This window comes from Podarcis vaucheri (assembly GCF_965113315.1).
Source record: "Podarcis vaucheri genome assembly, chromosome: 10".
NCBI lineage: Eukaryota > Metazoa > Chordata > Lepidosauria > Squamata > Lacertidae > Podarcis > Podarcis vaucheri.
Window position 1 is genome coordinate 50,338,944 of NC_138748.1, and position 12,609 is coordinate 50,351,552.

General features: G+C 43.6%; 1 protein-coding gene across 1 annotated transcript in view; it reads right to left on the reverse strand.

Annotated features, from left to right (window-relative positions):
- TXNRD1 (thioredoxin reductase 1) overlaps positions 1–12,609 on the reverse strand; it is a 28,927-nt gene that overhangs the window by 10,673 nt on the left and 5,645 nt on the right. Inside the window, exons 2-8 of the mRNA XM_082240548.1 lie at positions 11,917–12,036; positions 7,977–8,049; positions 6,417–6,536; positions 5,547–5,692; positions 5,234–5,349; positions 4,048–4,273; positions 495–590 (exon numbers count right to left, since the gene is read on the reverse strand). Coding sequence (XP_082096674.1) covers positions 495–590; positions 4,048–4,273; positions 5,234–5,349; positions 5,547–5,692; positions 6,417–6,536; positions 7,977–8,049; positions 11,917–12,036 — 897 coding nt within the window. The remainder of the gene's footprint in view (positions 1–494; positions 591–4,047; positions 4,274–5,233; positions 5,350–5,546; positions 5,693–6,416; positions 6,537–7,976; positions 8,050–11,916; positions 12,037–12,609) is intronic.

The following is a 12,609-nucleotide window of genomic DNA, read 5'->3' on the forward strand; positions in this document are numbered from 1 at the left end:
ACCAGCCTCCGCTGCTCCTGCAAGCTTAGGTGTCTTTAGTTTTTTAAAGTATATTAATTACTGCATTAGGATAACAACCAGAAGATCAATCAGAATCCAGGACCCCATGCTACAAATTTCATTGTGAAAATTGTTCATGGAGGGGTGGTTTGCGCAACATCAACGGATGAGAAGCTGCAGCACTGCAATCCCATAGGGAAATGGCTGTGTGGACCCAGCTGTACCTAGACGCAATCAACAGCTAATTCCACAGCTGTACCAACATCTTCTGCAGCAGCTGCAATCATGTAAATAGCTAAACACCCCTCCAGGTACAGCCCAGTTCACAGCTACCTGTGTTCCCCCACAGAATCACAAGCATGCACTTCCAAGTGGCTTTAGTGGCTCATGTGATGAGAAAACCTGAGCATCTGACTCAGCACGTAAACAATCTCTCAAAGCCATTCAACGTACAGCCAAATTTGCAACAGAGAAGACCAGCACAAATTACTTACTGTATTGTATTCCCCTTGAAGTATTTCAGAAGAGTTTTCTGTGGAGTGAGAAGTGACTCTGAGTATTCCGGGAGTTCCTTCCTGGATCTGTTCAATCTGCAGAATTTTGAGCATTAAAATATTACCTCGGTGTGTCAAGAAGTAGATGCATTTGTTCAAAGCATGAAGGCACCCAGTACAAGTGTATTTTTAACTCGGGATGTTGTTGAAATAAAAGGGAATTGTTGAAGAAGGTTCACTAGATTTCTGGAATGGATCCAACCTATTTACTAGAGCTGTTTCCCCTGAACAAAAACCAGAGATTTAACAAGAAGGAAACAGACTTTTAAGCTACTCCCACTTAACCTAAAGGCTAGTGCATATTTTATTATTATTCTAGTCAGTGACTTATTAATCGCCGTCTAAACGGCCGCCTCAAAGTGATTTATGCAAAACTAGAACACAGAAACAATACATACATTTAACACAAGATTTAAACCCTAACAAGTAGACACGCATGCTAAAGAACCATTTATGCGGTTGAGAATGTCATGAATGCTAAATATCTTTATCTATATCTGATCAACATGATGGCAGCCATGTTTGTTGTTTATGTGCCTGCCCCGGTCAAGTAGAAAGTAGAAATGTTAATATCAAAAGGACATGTGGGTTGAATGGTGCCAAGACCGTTCTCCATTTTACCTCCCCCTACAGATCCAGGCTCATAGAAAAGAACCTGAGATAACCAACAGCAGCGATGTTAAACTTAGACCTCCCCTTTCGGTGTTAAAAATCACACTACCTGCATTTAATATGTGAATGGGAAAGATCCATGATTTAACAAACATGGCTGCTCCCATCACATCTCATGTGACCTTAAATGTGATCATGAATCAACCGAAAAAAGATATTGCAGCTTTGAAGTCAAGAGGATTCGGAGAATTAGCCCTACATTTACACCACAATCTCCAATGCAATCTGCAAACATCCATCCAGGGAAAATAAATGGCTATACCTATGGCTTATGAAAAATATAAACTTCTTTGCTGCGGCAGTTAAAATTCTAAGTGACGCGCAACCTCTTTCTCTTTATAAATAAGTCCTTTTTATGACAGCTCTATGGTGGTTCTTTTATAACAAAGGAAATGAAAACAATGAAAGTGCTGCTGCCACTTATATCGCTGATTCATACCATAGCATACAAAGGCAATAAAGGACAAAGGGGGCTCAGTTCTCAGAACAATGCGGAAATTTAAAAAGGTGTTAATAAATGGAAGCATCACCTTGCGTACACAAAGTAGCTTACTTCCTCCAGTCAAAGAGAGTTAACTTCCTCCAAGTGCCAAGCCTTGGTCTAAAGGAGTTCCTGCACTTTCAATAGCTTTGTGCCAAGAAGCTGGTTGGCAAATGCCCTTTCTCCTGTCACTCTATTCAGGACAAGTGTCCTCCTTGGTTGGTACGTGGAGCAGCCCTTCCTACTTCTGAGCCCATTTCACAGAACATCAGCAAAAGATGACCAAGTAGTGTTTTTAAGTAGTAGTAGTAGTAGTAGTAGTAGTAGTAGTAGTAGTAGTGTTTTACTATCTGGTGTTCTTAAGAGGAAGCACAGAGGAAATTTGTTGCATTTAATTTTCTTGTCTTTGAAAAGCTGAAAGCCTATCCTAATGCCCCACAGAATAGAAAAACAATTATCTGCTATAGGAAAATAATTACTGATTAATCATTAAAGGAAATGCATGCTAACAATTTCTTTTCCTCTCTCACACACACATCCTCCGTGAGAACTCCCTCACAATTGCAAGAACACAGATGGCACAAGTCTTCTTTTAGCAATGGAATCTCATGCATGCCTACTCACAAGTAACCACACTGAGTTCAATGGGGCTATTTCTTAGGTAAGTGTATCTGACTGAAGCAAAAAAAAAATTAACTTTAAAAAAAACATTCTTTTGCTGCACCTTTTGGCAGAATGGAATGGCTTTTCCAAATGTTTTTAAACATCTTTAAAATATTTTCTAGTGCTGCTCAAGAATTTTGTTGTGCTGATCTTATTTCTTGGCTGCCGGAGCTTTTATGCTGCATTATTTATATTTTTTTGTTTCCATCATGTATGGCTAAATTACAGTAAGCAGCTCAGAGAGTTTTGCTATTGAGCGGCATGAAAATATTGATAATGCACAAATTGCACGCATTTTAGAGGGAGTCAGAGAGAAACAACTAACTGCTGGTGCTATTATTAGCATGGGGAAGAAATGTAATTCATGCTTTTTTGTGCTGTTGCAAGGGGGGGGGACATGTGTGTGTACATCTTTTGATGTTTGTACTGAAGAAAGAAAAATGAATTTAAAACAGAGGGGGGGGGAATATGTGTTGCAGTGGTTAGAGTATAGAACAGGGAGCTGGGAGACTGGGGTTCAAATCACCACTCAGCTATGATACTCAGGAGGTGTCCTTGCACCCGTTACTCAGCTCAAGCTACCTCACAGGGTTCTTGTGAAGGCAAAACAGGAAGTGGGAAGAAGCATGCGTGTCCCCCTTGAAGAAAAGGTGGGGCATAACTGTAATTGTAGTGATAACAGATAAATAATGATGTTAATTTTAAATGGGAGTGTCAAACTCCAGATAGGTTCAAGGGGAAAACTCCCCATGAAGTAGATGTTTTAGGCCCTCCAGACAAAATTCTGCACCGAAGAGCCATCTGTTTTGATGCGAAAGGGGTCAAAACAGGAGGGCCAGAGGCCAACTTCTAAGAATACCTCCAAGCCCGACAACATCCTGCGCAGCGTGCCAAAAAATCCGAAAAACCAACAGCTATTGCACTATAAACGTGGAAGGCCCTCACAAACGTCAGTGAGATAGCAACCTGATACAGTCGTACCTCGGAAGTCGAACGGAATCCGTTCCAGAAGTCCGTTCAACTTCCCCAAACATTTGAAAACCAAGGCATGGCTTCCGATTGGCTGCAGGAATCTCCTGCAGCCAATCGGAAACCCCGTCCAACGTTCGGGTTCCGAAGAACATTCGCAAACCGGAACACTCACTTCCAGGTTTGCGGCGTTTGGGAGCCAAAACAGAACATCCCAGCAATGAATCGCACACATGCTCAGTGGCGGAGCATGTTTAGTAGGCAGAAGACCCTAAGCTTACTCTCTAGTTCAAAGGATCAGATAGCAGGTGATGCAGAAGTCCGAGACTCTGAAGAACTGCCACATAAATGCAGCAAATACTGGGCTAGAGTGCCCTGTGTGCCAAGATATATAGGCTCTGCAAGGAAATGGTGAAATATGCGCTTCTGAAGTCATAAAACAGAACCTGGATTTCTTTGAACATCTTTGTATTAAAGCACATTTTAAAATTACGTGTTTATTGAATGGGTGGGGGCTGCATTTATTATTAACATTTGTTATAACTGCTTTTTACCCTCAAAAAGTCTCAAAGCAACTTACATGACAAAATGCAACAGACAATAACTATAAAGCCAGAATATTTAAAGCAATGTCTAATGCAAAATACCTAAAATGCTCATCCGATAATGTAGTAATAAGGACCAGTGCTATCCCTCCACCCCTCTTACCTGGCTAGGAACATGTTTCCGAATGAACTTGACACCATGTTCTTCCATGTGTTCCCCTATTTTGTTCGCCATCTCCTGATCAAAGCCCCTCAGGAGAATGGACCGCACCATGACAGTCACATCTAAGCCGAGGCCTGCAAGGAATCCTGCACACTCAAGGGCGACGTAGGACGCTCCGACCACCAATGTTTTCCCCGGGCAGTAATGCAGGGAGAAGAGATCATCACTGGGATAATAATAAATAATAATAATAATAATAATAATAATAATAATAATAATAGGAATGAATAGCCGAGTCAAAAATACAAGGGAAATCCATACAGCTGAGATGTACACAACTGACACTGTTCAAATTAAAGAAGGGGGAATGGCTTATTCCATTATGTTTTATCTCTATTTTTGTGGTTCATAAAATTTTACACATTGCTTTGCACCCTAGAAGGCAGGAGATATATCAGGCAGCAAACTAACTGGAAGATGAAGTCAGAGCACAGAAATAATAAATAATAATAATAATAATATAATTTTCAAGGAGAATGTAAAGAATCTCAGAGCATTATCTAAAGCAAGTGGTCACAAATCAACCAGTTTATGAGCTGGTGATGAAATTAATGCATAGTTTACTACATAGTAACCTACATAGTAAACAAGGAAGACCACAAAAGTGGTACAGACTGACTTCCTTTCTGCACATTCTGCTCTGCAAATGGAAGATTTCACATCAGGAACCAGAAAGTCCAGGGCTATGTCTCACACCAAGCCTTTCCTGCCTCCAATCTTAAGAGTTACATATGAAGAAGCTCAAATCTCTTTTGACTGGCTGTATATTTTCCACAGAGAAGGAAGTGGAGAAGAGGCATTTGCTATGCAAACAAGCCCTCCTGTCACCGTAGATCTTACACATGCCAAGAAATCGAAACCAAAGCAAGAATGGCTCGTCACCTGAAAATTGATATTTTGTCCAAGGAGGAAAGGAGATATGAGTTTTAAGTGGCTAGCTGTTCTGACACAAAAGTGCTTTTAAGCAAGCAACACGTATGTGAAAACTGATACTATGCCACTTCAAAACTCTATGTTTGAATCAACCCAGAATCACTTCACTCATAACACCTGACACTTACTTTGAGTGAGAGCGGGCACTTCCCCCAGGACATACAATAAGACCCATTTTAATGGGTTATCTCACCTGGTGATGCAATATTCTTCATCTCCAGGGATGCCCAGATAACGGGGCCTCTCTCCAGTGGCAATCAGAAATCTTTCTGCTGTGTAAAACTTCTGTACTCCTTTGTTATTTGTTGCCTGTAAATAAAAATGCCAGAAATTTTTAGCTGTAAAAGCCTGTGGCTGTGAGCTCTCATTCCATGAAGCCAGAGGAGGATGTTGCTGGATGCCAAATGCTCTGGGCTAGCAGCCAGTTCTAGCAGGATTTCTTCATTTGAAGCAGACCACCCAACCTTCCCCAGGAAAAGAAGGATAAAGGCGGCAATTTCCATTACCTTAATTTTGTGTGGCCCGACAAACTCTCCATAAGCGTTTTCATAGGTGACTTTATTCTCCCGGAGAGACACCCTATAGCCCCAGTTCAGAGAGCCAATATAATTCTGAACTGCTTCGGTCATAGTATCCCAGCTGTGATTTATGGCTGAGGATTTAAAAACAAAAGTTAGATGGCAGTTCAGTCCTCAGCTCCCCAAGGCTTTCATTTTCCATTAGCATGCTATGCAATAACAGACACACCTGATGCACGGCTGTGTCTCTCCTATTTATAATTAATTCAATTCCCCAAGGTTTGTGGAGTTTTGCCAACACTGCACAGATTAACAATGTTGGGTGAGTGTGGTCCAGCGTATTTTGCAGGTGCTGCTGCATAATGCTCTGAAATCATCCTTTAGAAAGGAAGGTCTTATACACACAGAACTCACATTTGCTTTGCTGCTATTATCACTGCTAATATGAACATCTGATCAGTCTTCTGATACTCCACTTGGTGTCTCCAGCTTTTAGGCAGATAAAATATGTAATCACAATAAAAACTCCTAGAACAGCCTTCCTCAACCTAGTTTTAACTACAGCACCTTTCAGCCACAGTGAATGTGGCTTATGGCCAGGGATTGAGGGAATTGTAGTACAGTATTTATAAAAAATAAATCTGTAATGCACCAGGTTGGGAGAAGGCTATCTGGGAATGCCCAAACAGTGTATAAATTTCAGAGTGTGTGTGTGTGTGTTTGTTTATACAAAGACCTCCATCCCTTTGACTCCTGCTCCCCACCAATGGTCTCTCTACACCCTCCACTCAGGTTAAACTTCCTAAGAGCAGCACAGATTACACAGCCAACAGCCAACATGGGATTCTCTGTCTATACCTTTGTCATCCAGCTGCCACCCAAACTTGGGCGCATCCTTTATGGCTTGCCCAAGCAAAGCCGTCTGGTGCATCAGCTTCTTTGGAATGCATCCTACATTGACGCAGGTTCCTCCGAGACCTGCAAAAGAAAGGCAACCTGATGAGCTTCATACGGCAACTCATTCTGACAGGACCACCCAGTCATTCCGTATGGCATTCAAATGGACCAGCTGTATAACTATTGGTCCGTAGGTCATTAGCTGTAGTCTGACTGCTTCTTGAAGGCCTTTAAACAGGGAAGTTGGCCCATTCTGTCAGAGCATCCAGTCTTTCCTCTGTAACAGCAACCAGAGTCCTGCCTTCCCCAGGGCAACTGGAAAAACATTACGGATCTGGACTTTTATTTCTTCAGTGTATGTATCGGGGGTGGCGGGGAGGCAGATATGGAAGCCAGGGACAAGCAAAGTGGTTTGAAGCCTATGTGACTGGTGCAACAAGGCCACTGAATTTTTCAGGGGGGAAATGGGCCCAATTTTGTCTTCCCTCACCCTTCAGAAGCAGCAGCCAGGGACACTCTGGCTGAAGGGAAATAAGTGGATGATCCCTGTTGCCCCGAAACTCCAGCAAGATAGGAAAGAGCCATGTCTCATGAGGAGATCATCTGCTTTGCTTGGAGAAGGTTGCCAGGTTCAATCGTGAAACCCTGGAGAGCCACTGCCTGTCAGTGTAGACAAGGCTGGCCTAATTGGACCGATGGTCTAACTCAGTATAAGGCAACTTCCAACATTCATTCCACAAAAAGCCAGGGCTGCACTAGCCAGTGGATGAAGCGTCCTCATGATTTTCAGACAAAGAAAATGGAAGGCAAAGGACTCTGTAGCTGCTGCAAGAAAATCCAAATGTCACTTCCCCAAGTGAGCATGCTAGCTGCAGGGAAACTGTGATCCTATGCGTTGATTTTTTATTTTATTTTAGTAAGATGGGTCCTGCAAGGCATTTGCCTTCCCTGGGTAGAATCTCAGCAGTAAAAATGGTACTGCTGCCAAAATTAAACATTTCTATTTCAGTCTTTAGCCATCAAAATATCAAATCAGCAAATAGCTACAAAGGGCAACCATATATATTAACCATATATTAATATATATTGAAGGGCGAAAATCTGACTTGTGCACTGTACGAAGTAGTACTTTATATGTTATGTGCCTTGCTTCTCTAGGCAATCATGTTCAAGGGTTAGGACAGGGGAGAAACAATGCAACATGTACTATGGTGTCCAAGATTGGAAGAAAGTGCCAGCTTTGAATGGATGTCTTTAAAATAATACAATAGTAATTATCACTGTTATTAGATTCCTATACCGTCTTTCCTCCAAGGTGGCGTACACACTTATCCCCTTCCCTTATTTTATGCTCACAACCACCCTGGGAGGTAGATGACTTGCTCAAGGTCACACAGTGAGCTTCAGGGCTGAGTGGGGATTTGAACCCTGCTCTCCCAGGTCCTAGTCAAACACTCCAAGAACTATGCCACACGAGTTTCCCTAAAGTAGCAAAGGCTGAGAACCATTTACAGTACTTACCCCATCTTGTTCCCAAAGGAGTAGGGACAACAAAATCCAGAACTAAGACCTTCTTGCCAAGTTTGGCAGCTTCCTGGAAATCAAACAAAAAAAACAACCACAGCTGAAAATCTGCACTCTAAGTAATGGTGGCCAAGTTGCAAAAAAACCACAAAAAACTGCTTTGTTATGAATTTGGGGGATCAATATCTAGTGTTCACAAAGAGCAATCTTTCTTCCCAAGTGGGTTACAAATTGATGTGGCAATCAAACGTCCTGTTATAACCGGGAAAAAACAAATGGTCCAACACTTTTTGAATTTGCCTGAAGTCTTTTAGCACATTCTTGGGAGGGGCTTTCCAGGACAACTTCCTTCAATCCTGCCACCTTTCATGACGAAAAGGCAAGATTGGATTTTTCACGACAATTACTACAGTCATGAGAAAAACACCACTTAGCTGAATGCCACAGGCGCAAAAGGAGGAAGGGAAGGGTGAATGTAACAACACAAACTTTAATTAAATGCTGAAAGATAATTTGGCTGCTCAAATTCCCACAACTCGGTCAAATGATGGGTTGGATCCCATTATGTGGATGGCCCTCAAGACTTCTGGATCACAGGGCATTTTAAATGACGATACTTCTTAAAATTAGCTTTATTGCCATGCAACAAGTGATGTGTTTGTCAAGCGTTGCTGGCATGTGAATCCGGCCTTCGCCCCCAGCCATGGCCTGCATCCTAAGCATTCCAAAGCAGATCATTATGGGTGAATACACTAAACGCAAGGATGAGTCCCCAGACCCTGGCTGCGCCGCAGAACTGAGTATGGGCCAAATCACATGTTACATTATTCACACTTTTCTTAAAGCATGCTTTAGCTGGCTCCTGGGCTCTGATCTAGAATGTGTTCCTGGATTGGGAAACAGTTGCTCAATGAACCCTCAACACCACCCCTCCCCGGAGTACAATTTGTGCCTAAAAGGGAAAATAGTTGTGTGGGGCAGGATTCTGGGACAGAAAACTGGCCCTAGGCACCAATGCAGACTGAAGAACACCTTCATTGCCAGGTTCCCACAGCTTTAGTTTGAAGAAAAAGCAAAGTGGCTAAATTAAACATGCTTTTTTAAAAAGTATCAACAGTACAAGGTGTATTTTGGCTTTGAACTTCCAATTCTGGCTGGGTGTATCGAAGTGGCAAATCTAACACCCACCAGCATTCATGGGCAGCTACCAGGACACCATCTCCTTGGCAGGGTCCACTACCACTGTCTCCCCTGGGCAGCCAAGTCACTTACCACAGGGGATGTCAACTGTCGGCCATTTTATTCTTCTGCTTTGGCCCCAACATAGCCCTGCTCAGAGGAATTGTGGGAAACTAAAATGGCGGGTAGGGACGCGGGTGGCGCTGTGGGCTAAAGCCTCAACGCCTAGGGCTTGCCGATCGAAAGGTCGGCGGTTCGAATCCCCGCGGCGGGGTGCGCTCCCGCTGCTCAGTCCCAGCGCCTGCCCACCTAGCAGTTCGAAAGCACCCCCGGGGGCAAGTAGATAAATAGGTACCGCTTACCAGCGGGAAGGTAAACGGCGTTCCGTGTGCGGCTCTGGCTCGCCAGAGCAGCGATGTCACGCTGGCCACGTGACCCGGAAGTGTCCCCGGACAGCGCTGGCCCCCGGCCAATAGATGTGAGATGGGCGCACAAACCCCACAGTCTGTCAAGACTGGCCCGTTCGGGCAGGGGTACCTTTACCTTTACCTTAAAATGGCGGGTGGCTCTCATCAAGTTGGTACAGACAGCAGCACTGCTGCTGCCACTGACCACCACCAGATAAGCCCAGCAGGAGGCACCCAGATGCAGGAGCAGACCCACCAGATGGCCTTTGCACCTGGAGCCAGCACAACTCATCTTCCAGTAATGGCTGCTGCAGCCAAATGCCAGGGGGTGGGATCCCCTGCTGAAAAGAGGTTGGGGTGTGTCAGGGGTTCCAAATGTCAAAAGGGTGGCCATTTGAGTCACCGCAGCACTAACAAATTTATTGTAGCATAAATTCTTCCGAGACAGAGCACTGCTTTGTCAGATGCCTGAAGGGTTATGCTCAGTTGTGCACAGTAGAAGAGTTTGAATTTGATATCCCACTTTATCACTACCCTAAGGAGTCTCAAAGCAGTTATCATTCTCCTTTCTCTTTCTCTTCCTCTCCCACAACAAACACTCTGTGAGGTGAGTGGGGCTGAGAGACTTCAGAGAAGTGTGACTGGCCCAAGGTCACCCAGCAGCTGCATGTGGAGGAGCGGAGACGCAATCCCGGTTCACCAGATTACAAGACTACCACTCTTAACCACTACACCACACTGGCTCAGTAGGACGTGGCGGCAAGCATGGGGGAATGCAACTACAAAGTGAAGTCAGGAGGTTCCCTACAGATGGGTGTTGCCGTTTCACTGTACAGAACGCAAATGCAAGATCCAAGTAATAGAAGATCTGATCAGAAAGGGTGTGTGACACCCACTCTCTACTGATAACCAATTGATAAAACATAAACATCAAAAGGGAGACAATTGCTTTCTGTAAGTGAGCTGGCCCAGGCCTGCAAAAGCCAAACTGATCCCAACCAACTCTGACTGATACTGTCAAAGCTGCAAATGAATTCTAACTCAACTTCATTAGGAAGCTTCCTTGGAAACTTTTTTCCAAGTTTGGAAGCCTTCAAATGTGGTACAGAGTGTCCAGGGACACTGAAATGCTCTCCCACTTATTTCCTGTTGCCAGTTTTAATCCGTCATCTGTGATTCTGGGGAAAGACTCATGTCTGAAATCCTGGAGAGTCACTGCCAGAAGTAGAAAATGTAAAGCTAGGTGGTCAATATCAGGCAGATTCTCACATTCCTATAATTCTCTCTCTAGTGCTACAGCTTTATCATTCAACTCACAGTAGGAACTAGAAAAAGCATACTAACTACTTTGCTGACATGGGTATGAAACATTTGCTCGCTTTCTCCCTAAATAGGCGGCCTTTTATTGTCCGCTGTTGTCTTCTCCTTTTCCCAAATTCATTAGGCTTGATTCAAGAACTCTAGTGCTCAAGCTGGTGATTAAGCATGGTATATTTTAGATGGCAGGCACTATTCATCAGTACATTACATACTTGTGCTCTCAACTGCAGAACCATTTGTCTGCAAAAGGAGCAAAGCCCAACAATTGAAATAAGGCACTCACACTTCAGTGTAATTAATCACCAGCCTGTTTTTTAAGCCACTGACCACACCAGGAGCACCAAGATGCATAAACACCGTCTAATTATTCCTGGAGATGATCATCAAAGGAAGCAGAGAAGAGAAAAGAGGAAGGAGATAGAGGCCCCAAATGTACTACACATTTAAAGCCGTATCATACCACTTTAAACAGTCATGGCTTCCTCCAAAGACTTCTGGAAATTGTAGTTTGTTATGGGTGCCAAGAGTTGTTAGGAGAGCCTTACTCCCCTCACAGAGGTACAATTCCCAGAATTCCTTGAGAAGAGGGACTGACTGTACACCATTCTGGGATACAGTCTCTGCCCAATTATCAAGAGCAACAGGATAGACTGGACTCCAGATGGAAAACCTGGTCTTTAGTCAAGAGTAGAAATGTTTCCAGAAAAAGGGGGTTCCAGGTCCATTCTAGAAGGTGGATCTAAAACAGAACAGTGATGTTCCCAGGCTAGAATTTGCCTTGCAAATCCAAGAAGCCTCTGGAGGAGGAAGGAGCTGGATTTGTCATAAATCCTTTTGCAACGCTAATGTTAGAGTCTGCACAGAGAAGCGTATCTGCACAAGGCCGTTTTGTATATGGACAGAATGGATTGCAAAATCTTTTTCAGACACCGGATTCTCACTCCTACAGCTCAGAGTGGATCCATTCTTGGACTAGGACCAAGCTCTGGTTGGCTAGATTGCTTTCATGACCACACTTCTACTTATCATACCTTGGAAGCTGCAAGTCCACCTGAGCCCCCTCCAATAACTATCAGGTCGTAGTCATAAGAAGGTACCAGTGCTTGTCCATTCACATCCAGAAGCTTTTTCAGGGTTCTTTCATGGTGTGCCTAAACAAGAGAAAAATAAATGTGTCCATTAAAATGAGCCCAGGATAGCTTGGTACTATGAATCAAATGACAGAAAAAAATTATTATGGCAAGGGGGAGAAATCATATGTGGAGAATAAGGTGCACTGGTAGTGTTTAGCAAAACAATGGAAGCTGCCTTATACCAAAACAGACCACTGAACCATCTAGCTCAGTGTTATCTACACCAGGTGTGGACCACTTTGTTTTTTACTAGCATCTTGAGGTCCACCAAGCAGAGCCAATTGCCTACTGCACCATACTGAACCATTCACAGGGGATGACCAGAATCTGAGTTATCGCAGACCTGGAATGCTAATATGGTAAGAGAAAAAACCTCAGTAGTGATTGTTAGCTATATGAACCCAATCTCTTTCCTTAAGCCACTGCGGCTGTTTGTCCTTGCTGATAACACTGCTGTGGTGATTACAAGGCCTACAAAAGTAACAACGAATCGTCCAAGCTACAAATGTTAAAACCATGACTATATCCAGGAGTGGCGCTTTAAACATCACTGACTACCTTGCCCCCCAACTCCTCCCCCATCATGTACTA